This window comes from Hydra viridissima, unplaced genomic scaffold, assembly GCF_058129835.1.
Source record: "Hydra viridissima isolate aposymbiotic clone 2 unplaced genomic scaffold, HvirCarnegie_v1 scaffold_1, whole genome shotgun sequence".
In the NCBI taxonomy this organism is placed as follows: Eukaryota; Metazoa; Cnidaria; class Hydrozoa; order Anthoathecata; family Hydridae; genus Hydra; species Hydra viridissima.
Genome location: NW_028324300.1, coordinates 31,875,752 through 31,892,666, shown reverse-complemented (window position 1 = coordinate 31,892,666; position 16,915 = coordinate 31,875,752). Strand labels below are relative to the sequence as shown.

General features: G+C 35.0%; 1 protein-coding gene across 10 annotated transcripts; it reads left to right on the top strand.

Annotated features, from left to right (window-relative positions):
* Nucleotides 1-205: 205 nt before the first annotated feature.
* Nucleotides 206-10,042, top strand: LOC149894536 (uncharacterized). 10 transcript variants are annotated; one of them, XM_090093714.1, is made up of 9 exons: nucleotides 3,087-3,110; nucleotides 3,604-3,855; nucleotides 3,996-4,091; nucleotides 4,191-4,350; nucleotides 4,430-4,485; nucleotides 4,618-4,790; nucleotides 4,889-5,048; nucleotides 5,266-5,421; nucleotides 9,712-10,038. In XM_090093714.1, exons 2-8 carry the CDS (start codon nucleotides 3,642-3,644, stop codon nucleotides 5,373-5,375), a joined length of 969 nt encoding a protein of 322 aa, XP_089949840.1. In that variant the 5' UTR covers nucleotides 3,087-3,110; nucleotides 3,604-3,641; the 3' UTR covers nucleotides 5,376-5,421; nucleotides 9,712-10,038. The 10 variants fall into 10 exon arrangements, 9 of the variants coding, with proteins under 9 accessions (XP_089949809.1, XP_089949830.1, XP_089949825.1 ...); XM_090093709.1 differs by lacking the exon at nucleotides 3,087-3,110 and adding an exon at nucleotides 3,343-3,420; XR_016454381.1 differs by lacking the exon at nucleotides 3,087-3,110 and adding an exon at nucleotides 9,251-9,369 and having other exon boundaries at nucleotides 3,457-3,855; nucleotides 9,712-10,042.
* Nucleotides 10,043-16,915: the final 6,873 nt, after the last annotated feature.

Sequence of the window (16,915 nt, the reverse complement as noted above, 5' to 3'; positions counted from 1 at the left end):
TATCACTTGCTTTAAACGAATTCTAAAACTCCACGCTAAAACTATCCAAGTTCGTTTGCATTACATCATGCAACAGCAATTCACAACATGTCATAAACAACATTGCATTTTCTCTTTTAAAACAAATCTAAACAAATAATTGTCTACAACCGTAAAAAAATAGGCCTGCACAAAAAATTCCAGTTGCACGACGAATAGGCCTGTAGTAAGAGGGGTGAGGGGGAGCGAGAGGGGTAAAGAAAGAGAGAGAGAGATAGTAAAATTTTTGCAAGATAAAACCCCCTCCCCTTTGGTCACGTGAATGTCGAAAATTCCAAGGTTTGTGAGAATCAAGGGTGCATAGAATAAAATTGGTACATTCACGTGGGCCGTTTCCTGGTGTGTTATTGGTTAAGGCAAACAATGAGCTTGGAAGTTCGCCTCTGCCACAAATGTCTATCCTCCCACAAGAGGTTTGTCCTAATGAGCCAATTATGGGAAATACACCTACGTTAATAGGTTTTGAAAATAGACATAAAAAGGGCTTCTGTGATACAAGTTTCAAAATCTGCAAATGCCAGGAGTAAACTGAGTAAGTTTTTGTTTTGATTTTTCGAGTTGTTTGGCTGTTTTACAGAGTTACTTTAGCTAGCTTGAATAACCGGGGGACAATAATTTTCTTTGACGTGCTAGTTTTACTTTGCAAAATTTTATTTTTTTACGTTTTATCGATTTTCTCACGGTGTTTGTGTTTGTTTTATGAAGGCGATTTGGAAATGTTGTGTTACTATTTAATAAGATAGAATTTTTAAAGTTGATAAATAAGAATGCTTCCTGCAGATCTTGAGCTTTTGCCTTCTCCCTCCCCGGTTTCTTATATAGTTGTTGTTTTTTTTTAGTCTTGAATGAAAAAAAGTTTCAAAATCTGCAAGTATCAGGAGGAAACTGTGTAATTTTTTTGTTTTGCTTTTTTGAGTAAGTTTTTGTTTGGCTGTTTTACAGAGTTGCTTTAGCTAGCTTGAATGACCGGGGGACAAAATTGTTATTAGACATGCTGGCATCTCTTTGCAAAATTTATGTTATTTACGGTTTATCAATTTTCTCATGATGTTCGTGTTTATTTTATGAAAATGATTCGGTAATGTTGTGTTGCGTATTTAATGAAAGAGAGTTTTTAAATATAACGAATAAGAATGCCTTCTGCAGGTCTAGAGCTTTTACCATCTCTTCCTCCCCGGCTTTTTTGTAAGTTTAAAGTTTGCCTTGCGGACGCAATGTATACAAGATTTTGATACAAGTCTGTTTGTTTGTTGTTGTTTTTTTACTTTTACTATCATCGTTATGTTTATAGCGCTGAAATGAACGAAAGAGCAAGAGTATACAGTAAAAAGTATAGGAGAATCCAGTCCGAGATTACCAAGATGCTAACTTCGACTGAACCTTCTAGTGGTGATGTTGCAGTACCAGACAAACATGATCTTCACGTTGATGACGTTTTAGCTTGCAGCGAAATTGTTAGCGATGTTAGCAGTGCTGATCGATCGAAGACATCACCTCTAAACATCGAATTAGCTAGGTGGGCAGTTAAGCACAATGTATCTCGTGAGTCCTTCAATGATCTGCTTTCAGTTCTCAATAGACATGGTTATGAGCATTTACAAAAGGATGCTAGAACGTTGTTAAAGACTCCCAGACGAATCTGTACTCAAGAAATCTGCGGTGGCTCCTATACTTACTTTGGAATTCAGGAAGGTTTGATTCAACGTTTAAAAGAAATGGATGTGATTGATGTTACTGAGATTAAGTTAAATGTCAGCATAGACGGTTTGCCTTTGTTTAAATCATCGCTTGTACAAATGTGGCCTGTTTTGGGCATGTTTCACTCTAATGTTTTCATTGTTGCACTATACTGTGGGAAATCTAAGCCCCATCCTGTAGATGATTTTTTGAAGGACTTTGTTCTAGAAGTCAAGCACCTCTGTGTAGCTGGTATAACCTTCAACGAAACAAACTTAAAGTTTGGTCTTGGTGTTTTTATCTGTGATGCTCCAGCTAGAGCATTTTTGAAACAAGTTGTTGGACACACCTCAAAGCACGCTTGTGAGCGTTGTGAGATTGTTGGTGAGTATGTTGCTCATCGCGTGGTGTTCAAGCCCCAAAGTTCATATCTGTTCAGGTCTAATGCTTGTTTTGATCAGCTGTTGTATTTAAATGGTCATCAAGTTGGTGTATCCCCTCTCTCAAGTTTAGGTGCATCTTTGATCAATGACTTTGTTTTAGATTACATGCATTTAGTTTGTCTAGGAGCAACAAAAAGAATTTTGACTTTTTTAGTTCAGGGTCCAAGAGTATGCAGGCTGTCAAACTTTTTAATAAGCGATGTTTCTAACAGACTGTTATCTTTAAATGGCAAGTTACCTTCTGACTTTGCTCGCCAACCACGTTCATTGTCTGAGCTAGACAGATGGAAAGCCACAGAATTCAGGCAGTTTTTACTTTATACTGGTCCTCTGGTGTTGAAAGCTGTGCTTCAAAGCGACATGTATCAACATTTTCTTTTGCTGCATGTTTCTATTTCTATTTTGTTGAGTTCTAATAGTGAGTTCAGGCGTCATTACTTATCTTATGCTAGGGACTTGCTTAACTGTTTTGTAGAAAACGCTGCAACTTTTTATGGTGAAACCTTTGTGGTTTATAACATTCACAGTTTGGTTCATCTCTCAGACGATGTTGAAAATCAAGACTGTTCACTCAATGAAATGTCCGCTTTCCCTTTTGAAAATTTTCTGCAAACATTGAAGAAACAAGTTCGAAACTGCAACAACCCAATATCACAAGTTGCAAAGCGTCAGTTTGAATTGCAAAATGTCAGAACTGTATTTAAAACTTCAAAGCGTACAAACCTGTCTGTAAGTTTTCGAGATTCATGTTTTCTACATCAGAACTATTTTTTTGTGATTGTTGAAAATCTTGCAGATGATAACTACTTGTGCAATCGTTTAAAGGTGAAATATACTAAAAGCTTTTATACCAGCCCAGTGGATTCTAAAGTCTTTGACATTGGTTTTGTTGAGAAGTTTGACGAAGTGGCATTTACATCCAAAAGGGTTCTGGTTCTCAAGACTGAACTTGTAAGAGTAAAGAAGGTTTCAGTATTGCCTTTCAATAATGGTTTTGTATATTTTCCTCTTTTGCATGAATCAGAGCAAAAATAATTTTTTTTTTGTGCATTAGTTGTTGTTGTTACTTTGTTTGTTTTTTATTTGTTTAGTTTTCTTTGTTTTTTATTAGTTTAGTTTTTTTTTTTTTTTATTTAGTTTTTAACTGCAGAATTAAAGTTTTTCAAAATCAATTTGCTTATTTTAGCACAATGCAACATCCTTAACCAATTTCAACTTGCTCAATTTTTATTCTTCTTCAATATGGGAATTTAAGAATTAGGTTACATTGAAATGTTTTTCATAACAACAGTTTATTGATCATTTTAGTATTTCAAAAATGTTTTAGAATAGATTTATAGTATTTCTGAATTACATTAACAGTTGCATTACTTGTGATCATAATAATCAATTTAATATTGTCCTTTGTTTGGAGCTGTTCTCATCTTAAAATTGTTTTCTTTAGATTGATTAACAATACTTAGTAAAAAGGTTTGACGAAAGATGGAACCAGTACCAATGAAAAAGTGGGCTTGTGCAGTATGGCAAGAGAAGAGCAAAACAGAAATAGGAGTAGTTTTAAGAAAATGGATTGATACAGAAAAAAAGGTTGTTTATTGGCCAAGTGGTGTAGATGTATTACGGGCTGAGAGATACAATCTTTCACCAAGTTCACACTGGAAGCAGTTTAGACTTATAAAAATGAAATGTGAGGATGGTAGGTCTTTTTTCATTTTTTCAAGTTGCTATTACTTTTATTGTATTTGTGTGAGTAAGATTTTAAATCAGCTATGTGTTTGTTATTTTTTTTTGTTTTTGTTTTTTTTTTAAAAAAGTAAATGTCTACTTTTGTTAAAGATGACATTGAAGTGTGTAAACTATCAGACTTGTCTGCTTCAGAAGATGAGCATGGTTTTGTTGTTGACAATACATTGACCTCAAATGAAACATCAGGTTAGAAACTGCACCCTTTGTTGGATTTTTTATAATAGGTTTACATCAAATGCATGTCATTTAATACAAATAAATGGTTTTTTTGTTTGTTTTTTTCAGACATTCCATTGATACCAGCTTCTGCTCCTCACAAAACCAAATTAACAGCATTTCCAACTCCACCATCTTCTTTTGTCCCTTCGTCCTCAAAAGTCAGTCAATCATCGCAAAGTTTCAGAGAAGCAACACGCTCTCGGTCTAGATCCCCTGTGACCAACAGGTAATTTAACTGAGTTTTATCACATTGAACTCTGCATGATTAAACAATGCAGTGATGTGATATTTTATTTCATGTTAAGGACACCTCAACCTGTTGCATGCAGCTCCTCCCAAGGTTTTCCTCTTGAAACTGCACGTAAGGAAAATTGTTTTGACTAAAGCGGTTTATTTTAAATATGATTGAGCTTGAGAGTTGCAATAAAGAATTGTTTGGAACATGTTCTGTTCAGGTGACTTCTACTCAATATTTTTCAATTTATTCTAACAGAGTTTCAAAAAGCTGTTCTTAACAATTTGGGAGAGATTGCAGTATTCATGAATGAGCTACGCGAAAGGAGAGCTGTCCATAATGACACCAAACAAATCTCAGCTCTTTTGAGCATAGAAGAGTTTGAGACAGTAGAAGAGCAACTGAAGGATGAAAACTACAGAAAAAATTTGGTAATTTCACCACTGTTGTTTTTTTAACAATTATTGGACAGAAAATCTACTTTTTTTTTAAAGATAGTTCCTAATTTGCAGTTGGTCTTTGTATACAGGTAGAACAGCTCTCTCAAATTGGGGGTGTAGATGTCAAAGATGCAACTTCAAAAATCATTGACAGAATGTTTTCTGTGAAACTGCAATGTAAAATGAACATGAAAGGGAGTGGCGGAAAGTTAGCATTAGAAAAGTCTGGGTTATGGAGAGTTGTAATTGGTAAATATGCTTTTGTGTGTGTGTGTGTGTGTGTGTGTGTGTGTGTGTGTGTGTGTGTGTGTGTGTGTGTGTGTGTGTGTGTGTGTGTGTTGTGAGAAACATCTAGAAAATTAGCTAATGCAGTATTTTGTGGGTAAATTCTTTACAGAAGTTAAGAGGAACTGAAACTAGTTTAGATATTTTGCTTTCTTTAATTGTTTATCTAATTTACTTAAAGATGCTGTGAAAATAACATTTCCTGCTATGAAAGAGTCCAGTATGAGAGAACGTGTAATGGTTAAGCTAAAGAATGCGCCAGGTCGAAAAGATGGTACAAAAAACCAATAAAAGGTTTACTCCGATCAACGGTCTGATGTTGGGAGAATTGTAATTGGTAATTATACTTTTATTTAAGACTAAGAAACAACTGAAATGGTAGCTAATGCCATGCATAGTTTGTAATGTTTTTACCAAAGAAATAATGAACTGAATTAGTTGTTCTTTTAAAATTGCTTTTAATTTTGTTTTTTTTATTATTGGATTTTTTTTTAATTGTTTATCATTTTTACTGTTTATTTTTAAACTCTTTTTTGTATTTATAATTGAAATGCTGCCTGCACAAACTGCATTAGTCACACTATTTTCATTTTGAGATGTAACCATTTTAAGATTACTTGTAATAAACTAAAATAAGTTCACTGCTTTGTTTATTTTTTAAACTTTCTTGTCAAGAAATTCACAAGTCTGTTTTGTTTTTCTAAAGATAGTAAAAAAGATATAAAAAGAGAAAATAACTTCAATTTTATTGTTTAAATATATAAAATAAATGGTTGATGAATTTAATAACTATAAAATCCATCATGCATTTTTTAATATGCAGAATTTCGTTGCAAGAACCAATAGTATTGATTGTTTATTTTCAAAAATAAATTATTAAACAAATATGTTTTTTCAAATATTCTTCGGTTCAAAAAAAAGAAAGGATAAGCACCAAAATATCATTTCTATATTTTAAGTATTAAAACTTTCAAAATGTTGAATTAAAAAGAAAAAAGAAAATATCTCACAGTTTATTTTTAAAGAACAAAACAAGGATAACTTTGCATGGATTCTTTTTGTTACAAGATTTCATTATATTAACCCATTCATATGGTTTGCTTATTTCTCCAATTTTTTCTTCTTTTTTCAATTCTTGCAAAGCATCAGTTAATAAGTGTTATGAAATAGGGTAATTAATTATTATTCTTTGAAAAGCTCCATTGTACAAAGGTTAACCAAACAATACAAAAGATATATTTTGTTTTGACTGTAGCACTTCTAGGCAAACAGAGTTATCTTCTCGTTTCTATCATTCTTGTTTTCTTTAATATAATCATCTAAAAATGTTATTACTTCATTGGGTCCTTTATCTGCAGCATTTTCTACATTACAATAGAAGGTTGTTTTTAAAGAGAAACAAGGTTAATGATACCAAAATTGTGTACCCATGTGTCTTTTGTAATATACTCCACTAACATTAGTTGCTTACTTGTAGTTAGTTACTTTTTGATAATTCGTACATAATACAAGACTGCTGTTACTTTTTGATAATTCGTACATAATACAAGACTTGTTTGTCCAACTCATATTTTTTTGTTTCATCATAGAAAACCTGTGCTTTTCAGATATGCATATCATGTTGGAGTGTGAAGTTTTTTGCTAGAAGTATACCTCCTTTCAAAAGTTAGCTTTAAAAAGAGTAATCTAAATATAAATTTGATAAAGTTATCATTAATTTATAACAAATTTGCTATTAACTTATACATTAAAAAGAATTTAAAATGCAACTTTATTACAACTTAGAGACTAAATTTAAAAAGCTAGACTAGACTAAACTGAAACATTATTAATTAATGATTTCTTTGAGGTAACTTAAAATATTACTTTAGTTTTATAATCATTACATGTAAACATACATTCAATATTTTTTTAATTGAAAATATGTCCTTAAAAATAGATGAACAAACTGAATTCCTAAATTGAAATTTTATTATATATCTATGAACTATTATATTTTACTTATTTACTTAAGTTAAAGTCATTTGTAATGTATCTATAAGTAAATTAAACAGTAAATAGTATTTCTATGCTAAAATGTTAATCTTTTTTATTTTACATATTTATTTTATTAAACATATTTCAAGTAAGGGATGAAATAGTTTGTAATTTAATAAAATAAACAATAATACCATGAAATATCATATAGTTATAATGACTGCTAATGGTAGTTACAACTTCAACAAAACAAATGTATAGGCATTACAAACACTAAAGATTAATAATGAAAGATTAATCAATAGCATGCTACAATTATCACAAGTGTTGATCCTTTGTTTAAACTTATTAATACAGTAGTATTGTTCCTTTTACCAATTAAGAGTTTCCATTATAATAACTGTTAATCATTATAATTGTAGAACAGATTTTCTTCACATTTTTTTTTTATCTTTTTATTTGTATTTCTGCACCAGTTTTCTTCAACTCTTTTTCTTCTTTTGGATGCCATGATAGCTTGTTTGTATTCGGCAAAAATATTAGATCTATTTGTCACTTGTAAAATCCCTTATTGAAATTGATTCTATTTTTTATGCAGCTCAGATATTTTTTTTGTTCAAAATAGCTGGTACACATGAAAGTTTATTAGTTCATTATTGAAGTGACATAGTTATCTCTGTTTTTTGTTTTTTGTTTTTGTTTTTTTAATGGACTTAAGGAGTTTTTGCTGGCAGCACTTCATTTGCTATTGTTTATTGTTTTAATTGTTTATTGCTTTTGTTGCAATTTTATTTTCTTGTGTAGTTGTTGTTGTTATTTATTATCTGTACTCTCAAAGAAGTTAAGTTTTGTTTATAATTGTTATTGTTTGGTATTTTTATCACATTTTAAAATTAACTAGTTTATATTTTTAAGTTCTTTTTCTTACTTATTATTGCTATTGCTTGTTAACTTCATTTTTTATTGCTTTTGATATAATTTTAAAATCTTTGTATTAATGTTTTTGTTTTTAATCATTATTGTTAAGTTTTAAAGTTTTTTTTAACTACTTCTTTATTAATTATTGTTGTTGTTCTTTTTATTATATTTCTATGTTTTTTTAATATTTATTGCTTATTGTATTTACTCTTTAATAACTCTTATTGAATTTAAAAATAAATTTTGACTACTTTATATTGCTAATATTTGAGATTTTTTTTTTATTGTAAAAACCTTTCTTGCTGTTTATTATTGTCATTGTTTATCATTTTTATGATGCTTTTTTGTGATAATTATTATTGTTTATTACTTTTATCACATTTTAAAGCTCTTGCTATTATTTATAGTTGCTGTTGTTTGTTAGTTTAATTATATTTGTATAGTTTTGATTTATATTTATAAGCTACACTTGATTGTTCCGTTATTTTGTTAATACATAGAGCTGCTGCAATTTTTTTATTTTTGTAGCAACAAAGCGCTGTTTTCAACTCCTCATTCAAATCAACAATCCCTTTCATCCAGATTATCCTCTCTCCTCCTCCCCTGCCTCCTTGCCAAAAATGAGGCCAGAATGATACATTTATTTTTCTCCTATGGAGCAAGATCCACAACATTCTGACACTTTTTTATTATCTTAATTATTGTTTTATCTTAAAGTTTTTTTGTTTTTTTGTTTTCTATCTTTTATTACTTATCACTTCTCATTGCTAATGTTTTTATCAAGCTTAAATTTTTTTTTTTTAGTTGTTCTTCTATATTATTTTCATCATCTGTTTAAGTTTTTAAAGTGTCATTTTTTTAAAATTTCTGTTCCTTTATTCACATAGGCAAGTGCTATGCTTTTTTTTTTTTTTTTTTTTTTTCAATCACCTAGATGCTAGTCTCAACTCCTAAATCAAATCAATAATCCCTCTCATCCAGATTAATCCCTCTCCTCCATCTCTGCCTTCATGTAAGGCTGGAAAGATACATTTATTTTCATTCTATGGACACGAGATCCACAACATTCTTACATTTTTTTGTTATCATTATTATTGTTTTAACTTTTTTTTTTTACCATTTATCTTTTATTATTGTTAATAATTTCATCAAGCTTTAAATTTTTCTCTATAATTTTTAGTTTTTCTTCTGTATTATTTTCATAATCTGTTTCAGTTTTTAAAACTTCATTTATTTATTTATTTTCTTTTATGTTTTTTTTTTTTTTTCAGGCAGGGTTTTTATTGTAGTTGTTGTTGTTGTTATTGCTGTGGTTGTTGTTGTTGTTGTTGTTGTTATGATTGTTGGTGTTGTGGTTGTTGTTGTTGCTGTTGCTGTTGTTGTTGATGAGGTTAGTTAAGATTTCTATTATATTTTGCAACAACTTTAACTATTGTTGCTGTTTATTATCTTTGTTACACTTTTAAGTTAATGTTGTTATAATAAAAAATTCCTTTTATCCCTTATCATTTTTGTAATTGATTATTACTTTTATTGTTTATTGCTTTTGTTAAACTTTTTAAATTCTTTGTATTAGTGTTGTTGTTGTTGGGTGTTTTTATTGTGTTTAAAAATGCTTTTTATTATTCAATCTTGTAACTATTAACTATCTTTAAATATAGTTGTTTAGTTTTTTTTTTATTATAGGTTTGAATTGTTCTTACTTACTAAAAATGTTTACGTATTTTTGCAGATGCTGTAAAAGTTTCCGTTATTAAAAGAGTCGTTATTGCACGTTCGAGCATTAGTTAAGCTAAAGAATTTATCAATCCAAAAAGATGTTATGAACTGTATTTGAACGCATTACTTTGAGGAGTTTAATACGAATGTGGTTCGAACAAGTAGAAACTCCTAAAATTTTAACAATTCGTACTTATATTTTTCAGCCACTGTATTTGTAGGATAGAAGTAATATTTCTTGTTAATGTTTTAAATAAGTATGCTTGATATTTGTGCTTTTGCATTTCCATTTAAAAGTTTTATTTAAGAAACTCTATAATCTAACTGATATAAGAACAAATAAAGTTCCGTGTTAGTCCTATTTTTCTACTAATAATGAATAGTTAAAATAACACATTTCTCTTTGAATTTTAGTATGTATTACGGTTGTAAACTATTTGCATTTGAAAAATAAATATGTATGACATGAATAAATATGCGTTTTACTATTATTTTCCAAATAGATGATAACATTCACAAAGAATGTATTTTATGAAATATTCCTATGCATTAACTATTATTAACTTGATATTATTGAAGGACATTTAATTATAAAATTTATTATAAAATTCCTTTCCGTAATATTGAGTTAATAATAGTTATGAAAAGAGATCATAAAGAAAAAGGTTACAGGTAAGCTAAGAAAAAGAGCTCTAAAAGACGCAATATCAAGACCTCTTTAAGAAAGCTTTACGTAAGCGTCTTATCGTCTCACGTTTTAGACGTCTACGGAGACGATTTCAAAACCAAAAATATGCCTATTAAAAACATCTATTAAACGTCTTTGTGCAGGCTGGGTTACCACTGAATTGGTTGATGCCCTTGGGCATTTTTTTGCTCAGCCTGACAGGATACAACAAAATATGGCCAAGGGATCCAAGAGGAGTCGGTGAAAGCCTCGAATTTGGCCACATTTGGCCCAAATTTCGACTTTTTGTATGGAAATTGAGCCAAAAACGGGGTTTTGTCGCCAAATCCGGTACTTACCAGCCTCTCTGTTGATTGTCTTTGTCATTTTCGTGCTCAGCCTGATAGGTTACAACAGAAAATGTCCAAAGGCTCCGAGAAATCTCGGTGAAAGGCTCCAATTTGACGAAATAATCACAGAATTGACATTACAAGCAAATTCTAAGCATTTCTGTGCATTTGTCGCAAAATTCGGTACTTACCACTAAATTGGTTGATGCCCTTGGGCATTTTTTTGCTCAGCCTGACAAGATACAACAAAATATGGCCAAGGGATCCAAGAGGAGTCGGTGAAAGCCTCGAATTTGGCCACATTTGGCCCAAATTTCGACGTTTTGTATGGAAATTGAGCCAAAAACGGGGTTTTGTCGTTAAATCCGGTACTTGCAAGCCTCTCTGTTGATTGTCTTTGTCATTTTCGTGCTCAGCCTGACAGGATACAACAAAATAAGGCCAAGGGATCCAAGAGGAGTCGGTGAAAGCCTCGAATTTGGCCACATTTGGCCCAAATTTCGACTTTTTGTATGGAAATTGAGCCAAAAACGGGGTTTTGTCGCCAAATCCGGTACTTACCAGCCTCTCTGTTGATTGTCTTTGTCATTTTCGTGCTCAGCCTGATAGGTTACAACAGAAAATGTCCAAAGGCTCCGAGAAATCTCGGTGAAAGGCTCCAATTTGACGAAATAATCACAGAATTGACATTACAAGCAAATTCTAAGCATTTCTGTGCATTTGTCGCAAAATTCGGTACTTACCACTAAATTGGTTGATGCCCTTGGGCATTTTTTTGCTCAGCCTGACAGGATACAACAAAATATGGCCAAGGGATCCAAGAGGAGTCGGTGAAAGCCTCGAATTTGGCCACATTTGGCCCAAATTTCGACGTTTTGTATGGAAATTGAGCCAAAAACGGGGTTTTGTCGTTAAATCCGGTACTTGCAAGCCTCTCTGTTGATTGTCTTTGTCATTTTCGTGCTCAGCCTGACAGGATACAACAAAATAAGGCCAAGGGATCCAAGAGGAGTCGGTGAAAGCCTCGAATTTGGCCACATTTGGCCCAAATTTCGACTTTTTGTATGGAAATTGAGCCAAAAACGGGGTTTTGTCGCCAAATCCGGTACTTACCAGCCTCTCTGTTGATTGTCTTTGTCATTTTCGTGCTCAGCCTGATAGGTTACAACAGAAAATGTCCAAAGGCTCCGAGAAATCTCGGTGAAAGGCTCCAATTTGACGAAATAATCACAGAATTGACATTACAAGCAAATTCTAAGCATTTCTGTGCATTTGTCGCAAAATTCGGTACTTACCACTGAATTGGTTGATGCCCTTGGGCATTTTTTTGCTCAGCCTGACAGGATACAACAAAATATGGCCAAGGGATCCAAGAGGAGTCGGTGAAAGCCTCGAATTTGGCCACATTTGGCCCAAATTTCGACGTTTTGTATGGAAATTGAGCCAAAAACGGGGTTTTGTCGTTAAATCCGGTACTTGCAAGCCTCTCTGTTGATTGTCTTTGTCATTTTCGTGCTCAGCCTGACAGGATACAACAAAATAAGGCCAAGGGATCCAAGAGGAGTCGGTGAAAGCCTCGAATTTGGCCACATTTGGCCCAAATTTCGACTTTTTGTATGGAAATTGAGCCAAAAACGGGGTTTTGTCGCCAAATCCGGTACTTACCAGCCTCTCTGTTGATTGTCTTTGTCATTTTCGTGCTCAGCCTGATAGGTTACAACAGAAAATGTCCAAAGGCTCCGAGAAATCTCGGTGAAAGGCTCCAATTTGACGAAATAATCACAGAATTGACATTACAAGCAAATTCTAAGCATTTCTGTGCATTTGTCGCAAAATTCGGTACTTACCACTAAATTGGTTAATGCCCTTGGGCATTTTTTTGCTCAGCCTGACAGGATACAACAAAATATGGCCAAGGGATCCAAGAGGAGTCGGTGAAAGCCTCGAATTTGGCCACATTTGGCCCAAATTTCGACGTTTTGTATGGAAATTGAGCCAAAAACGGGGTTTTGTCGTTAAATCCGGTACTTGCAAGCCTCTCTGTTGATTGTCTTTGTCATTTTCGTGCTCAGCCTGACAGGATACAACAAAATAAGGCCAAGGGATCCAAGAGGAGTCGGTGAAAGCCTCGAATTTGGCCACATTTGGCCCAAATTTCGACTTTTTGTATGGAAATTGAGCCAAAAACGGGGTTTTGTCGCCAAATCCGGTACTTACCAGCCTCTCTGTTGATTGTCTTTGTCATTTTCGTGCTCAGCCTGATAGGTTACAACAGAAAATGTCCAAAGGCTCCGAGAAATCTCGGTGAAAGGCTCCAATTTGACGAAATAATCACAGAATTGACATTACAAGCAAATTCTAAGCATTTCTGTGCATTTGTCGCAAAATTCGGTACTTACCACTGAATTGGTTGATGCCCTTGGGCATTTTTTTGCTCAGCCTGACAGGATACAACAAAATATGGCCAAGGGATCCAAGAGGAGTCGGTGAAAGCCTCGAATTTGGCCACATTTGGCCCAAATTTCGACGTTTTGTATGGAAATTGAGCCAAAAACGGGGTTTTGTCGTTAAATCCGGTACTTGCAAGCCTCTCTGTTGATTGTCTTTGTCATTTTCGTGCTCAGCCTGACAGGATACAACAAAATAAGGCCAAGGGATCCAAGAGGAGTTGGTGAAAGCCTCGAATTTGGCCACATTTGGCCCAAATTTCGACTTTTTGTATGGAAATTGAGCCAAAAACGGGGTTTTGTCGCCAAATCCGGTACTTACCAGCCTCTCTGTTGATTGTCTTTGTCATTTTCGTGCTCAGCCTGATAGGTTACAACAGAAAATGTCCAAAGGCTCCGAGAAATCTCGGTGAAAGGCTACAATTTGACGAAATAATCACAGAATTGACATTACAAGCAAATTCTAAGCATTTCTGTGCATTTGTCGCAAAATTCGGTACTTACCACTGAATTGGTTGATGCCCTTGGGCATTTTTTTGCTCAGCCTGACAGGATACAACAAAATATGGCCAAGGGATCCAAGAGGAGTCGGTGAAAGCCTCGAATTTGGCCACATTTGGCCCAAATTTCGACGTTTTGTATGGAAATTGAGCCAAAAACGGGGTTTTGTCGTTAAATCCGGTACTTGCAAGCCTCTCTGTTGATTGTCTTTGTCATTTTCGTGCTCAGCCTGACAGGATACAACAAAATATGGCCAAGGGATCCAAGAGGAGTTGGTGAAAGCCTCGAATTTGGCCACATTTGGCCCAAATTTCGACTTTTTGTATGGAAATTGAGCCAAAAACGGGGTTTTGTCGCCAAATCCGGTACTTACCAGCCTCTCTGTTGATTGTCTTTGTCATTTTCGTGCTCAGCCTGATAGGTTACAACAGAAAATGTCCAAAGGCTCCGAGAAATCTCGGTGAAAGGCTCCAATTTGACGAAATAATCACAGAATTGACATTACAATCAAATTCTAAGCATTTCTGTGCATTTGTCGCAAAATTCGGTACTTACCGCTGAATTGGTTGATGCCCTTGGGCATTTTTTTGCTCAGCCTGACAGGATACAACAAAATATGGCCAAGGGATCCAAGAGGAGTCGGTGAAAGCCTCGAATTTGGCCACATTTGGCCCAAATTTCGACGTTTTGTATGGAAATTGAGCCAAAAACGGGGTTTTGTCGTTAAATCCGGTACTTGCAAGCCTCTCTGTTGATTGTCTTTGTCATTTTCGTGCTCAGCCTGACAGGATACAACAAAATATGGCCAAGGGATCCAAGAGGAGTCGGTGAAAGCCTCGAATTTGGCCACATTTGGCCCAAATTTCGACTTTTTGTATGGAAATTGAGCCAAAAACGGGGTTTTGTCGCCAAATCCGGTACTTACCAGCCTCTCTGTTGATTGTCTTTGTCATTTTCGTGCTCAGCCTGACAGGATACAACAAAATAAGGCCAAGGGATCCAAGAGGAGTCGGTGAAAGCCTCGAATTTGGCCACATTTGGCCCAAATTTCGACTTTTTGTATGGAAATTGAGCCAAAAACGGGGTTTTGTCGCCAAATCCGGTACTTACCAGCCTCTCTGTTGATTGTCTTTGTCATTTTCGTGCTCAGCCTGATAGGTTACAACAGAAAATGTCCAAAGGCTCCGAGAAATCTCGGTGAAAGGCTCCAATTTGACGAAATAATCACAGAATTGACATTACAAGCAAATTCTAAGCATTTCTGTGCATTTGTCGCAAAATTCGGTACTTACCACTGAATTGGTTGATGCCCTTGGGCATTTTTTTGCTCAGCCTGACAGGATACAACAAAATATGGCCAAGGGATCCAAGAGGAGTCGGTGAAAGCCTCGAATTTGGCCACATTTGGCCCAAATTTCGACGTTTTGTATGGAAATTGAGCCAAAAACGGGGTTTTGTCGTTAAATCCGGTACTTGCAAGCCTCTCTGTTGATTGTCTTTGTCATTTTCGTGCTCAGCCTGACAGGATACAACAAAATAAGGCCAAGGGATCCAAGAGGAGTCGGTGAAAGCCTCGAATTTGGCCACATTTGGCCCAAATTTCGACTTTTTGTATGGAAATTGAGCCAAAAACGGGGTTTTGTCGCCAAATCCGGTACTTACCAGCCTCTCTGTTGATTGTCTTTGTCATTTTCGTGCTCAGCCTGATAGGTTACAACAGAAAATGTCCAAAGGCTCCGAGAAATCTCGGTGAAAGGCTCCAATTTGACGAAATAATCACAGAATTGACATTACAAGCAAATTCTAAGCATTTCTGTGCATTTGTCGCAAAATTCGGTACTTACCACTGAATTGGTTGATGCCCTTGGGCATTTTTTTGCTCAGCCTGACAGGATACAACAAAATATGGCCAAGGGATCCAAGAGGAGTCGGTGAAAGCCTCGAATTTGGCCACATTTGGCCCAAATTTCGACGTTTTGTATGGAAATTGAGCCAAAAACGGGGTTTTGTCGTTAAATCCGGTACTTGCAAGCCTCTCTGTTGATTGTCTTTGTCATTTTCGTGCTCAGCCTGACAGGATACAACAAAATAAGGCCAAGGGATCCAAGAGGAGTCGGTGAAAGCCTCGACTTTGGCCACATTTGGCCCAAATTTCGACTTTTTGTATGGAAATTGAGCCAAAAACGGGGTTTTGTCGCCAAATCCGGTACTTACCAGCCTCTCTGTTGATTGTCTTTGTCATTTTCGTGCTCAGCCTGATAGGTTACAACAGAAAATGTCCAAAGGCTCCGAGAAATCTCGGTGAAAGGCTCCAATTTGACGAAATAATCACAGAATTGACATTACAAGCAAATTCTAAGCATTTCTGTGCATTTGTCGCAAAATTCGGTACTTACCACTGAATTGGTTGATGCCCTTGGGCATTTTTTTGCTCAGCCTGACAGGATACAACAAAATATGGCCAAGGGATCCAAGAGGAGTCGGTGAAAGCCTCGAATTTGGCCACATTTGGCCCAAATTTCGACGTTTTGTATGGAAATTGAGCCAAAAACGGGGTTTTGTCGTTAAATCCGGTACTTGCAAGCCTCTCTGTTGATTGTCTTTGTCATTTTCGTGCTCAGCCTGACAGGATACAACAAAATAAGGCCAAGGGATCCAAGAGGAGTCGGTGAAAGCCTCGAATTTGGCCACATTTGGCCCAAATTTCGACTTTTTGTATGGAAATTGAGCCAAAAACGGGGTTTTGTCGCCAAATCCGGTACTTACCAGCCTCTCTGTTGATTGTCTTTGTCATTTTCGTGCTCAGCCTGATAGGTTACAACAGAAAATGTCCAAAGGCTCCGAGAAATCTCGGTGAAAGGCTCCAATTTGACGAAATAATCACAGAATTGACATTACAAGCAAATTCTAAGCATTTCTGTGCATTTGTCGCAAAATTCGGTACTTACCACTGAATTGGTTGATGCCCTTGGGCATTTTTTTGCTCAGCCTGACAGGATACAACAAAATATGGCCAAGGGATCCAAGAGGAGTCGGTGAAAGCCTCGAATTTGGCCACATTTGGCCCAAATTTCGACGTTTTGTATGGAAATTGAGCCATAAACGGGGTTTTGTCGTTAAATCCGGTACTTGCAAGCCTCTCTGTTGATTGTCTTTGTCATTTTCGTGCTCAGCCTGACAGGATACAACAAAATAAGGCCAAGGGATCCAAGAGGAGTCGGTGAAAGCCTCGAATTTGGCCACATTTGGCCC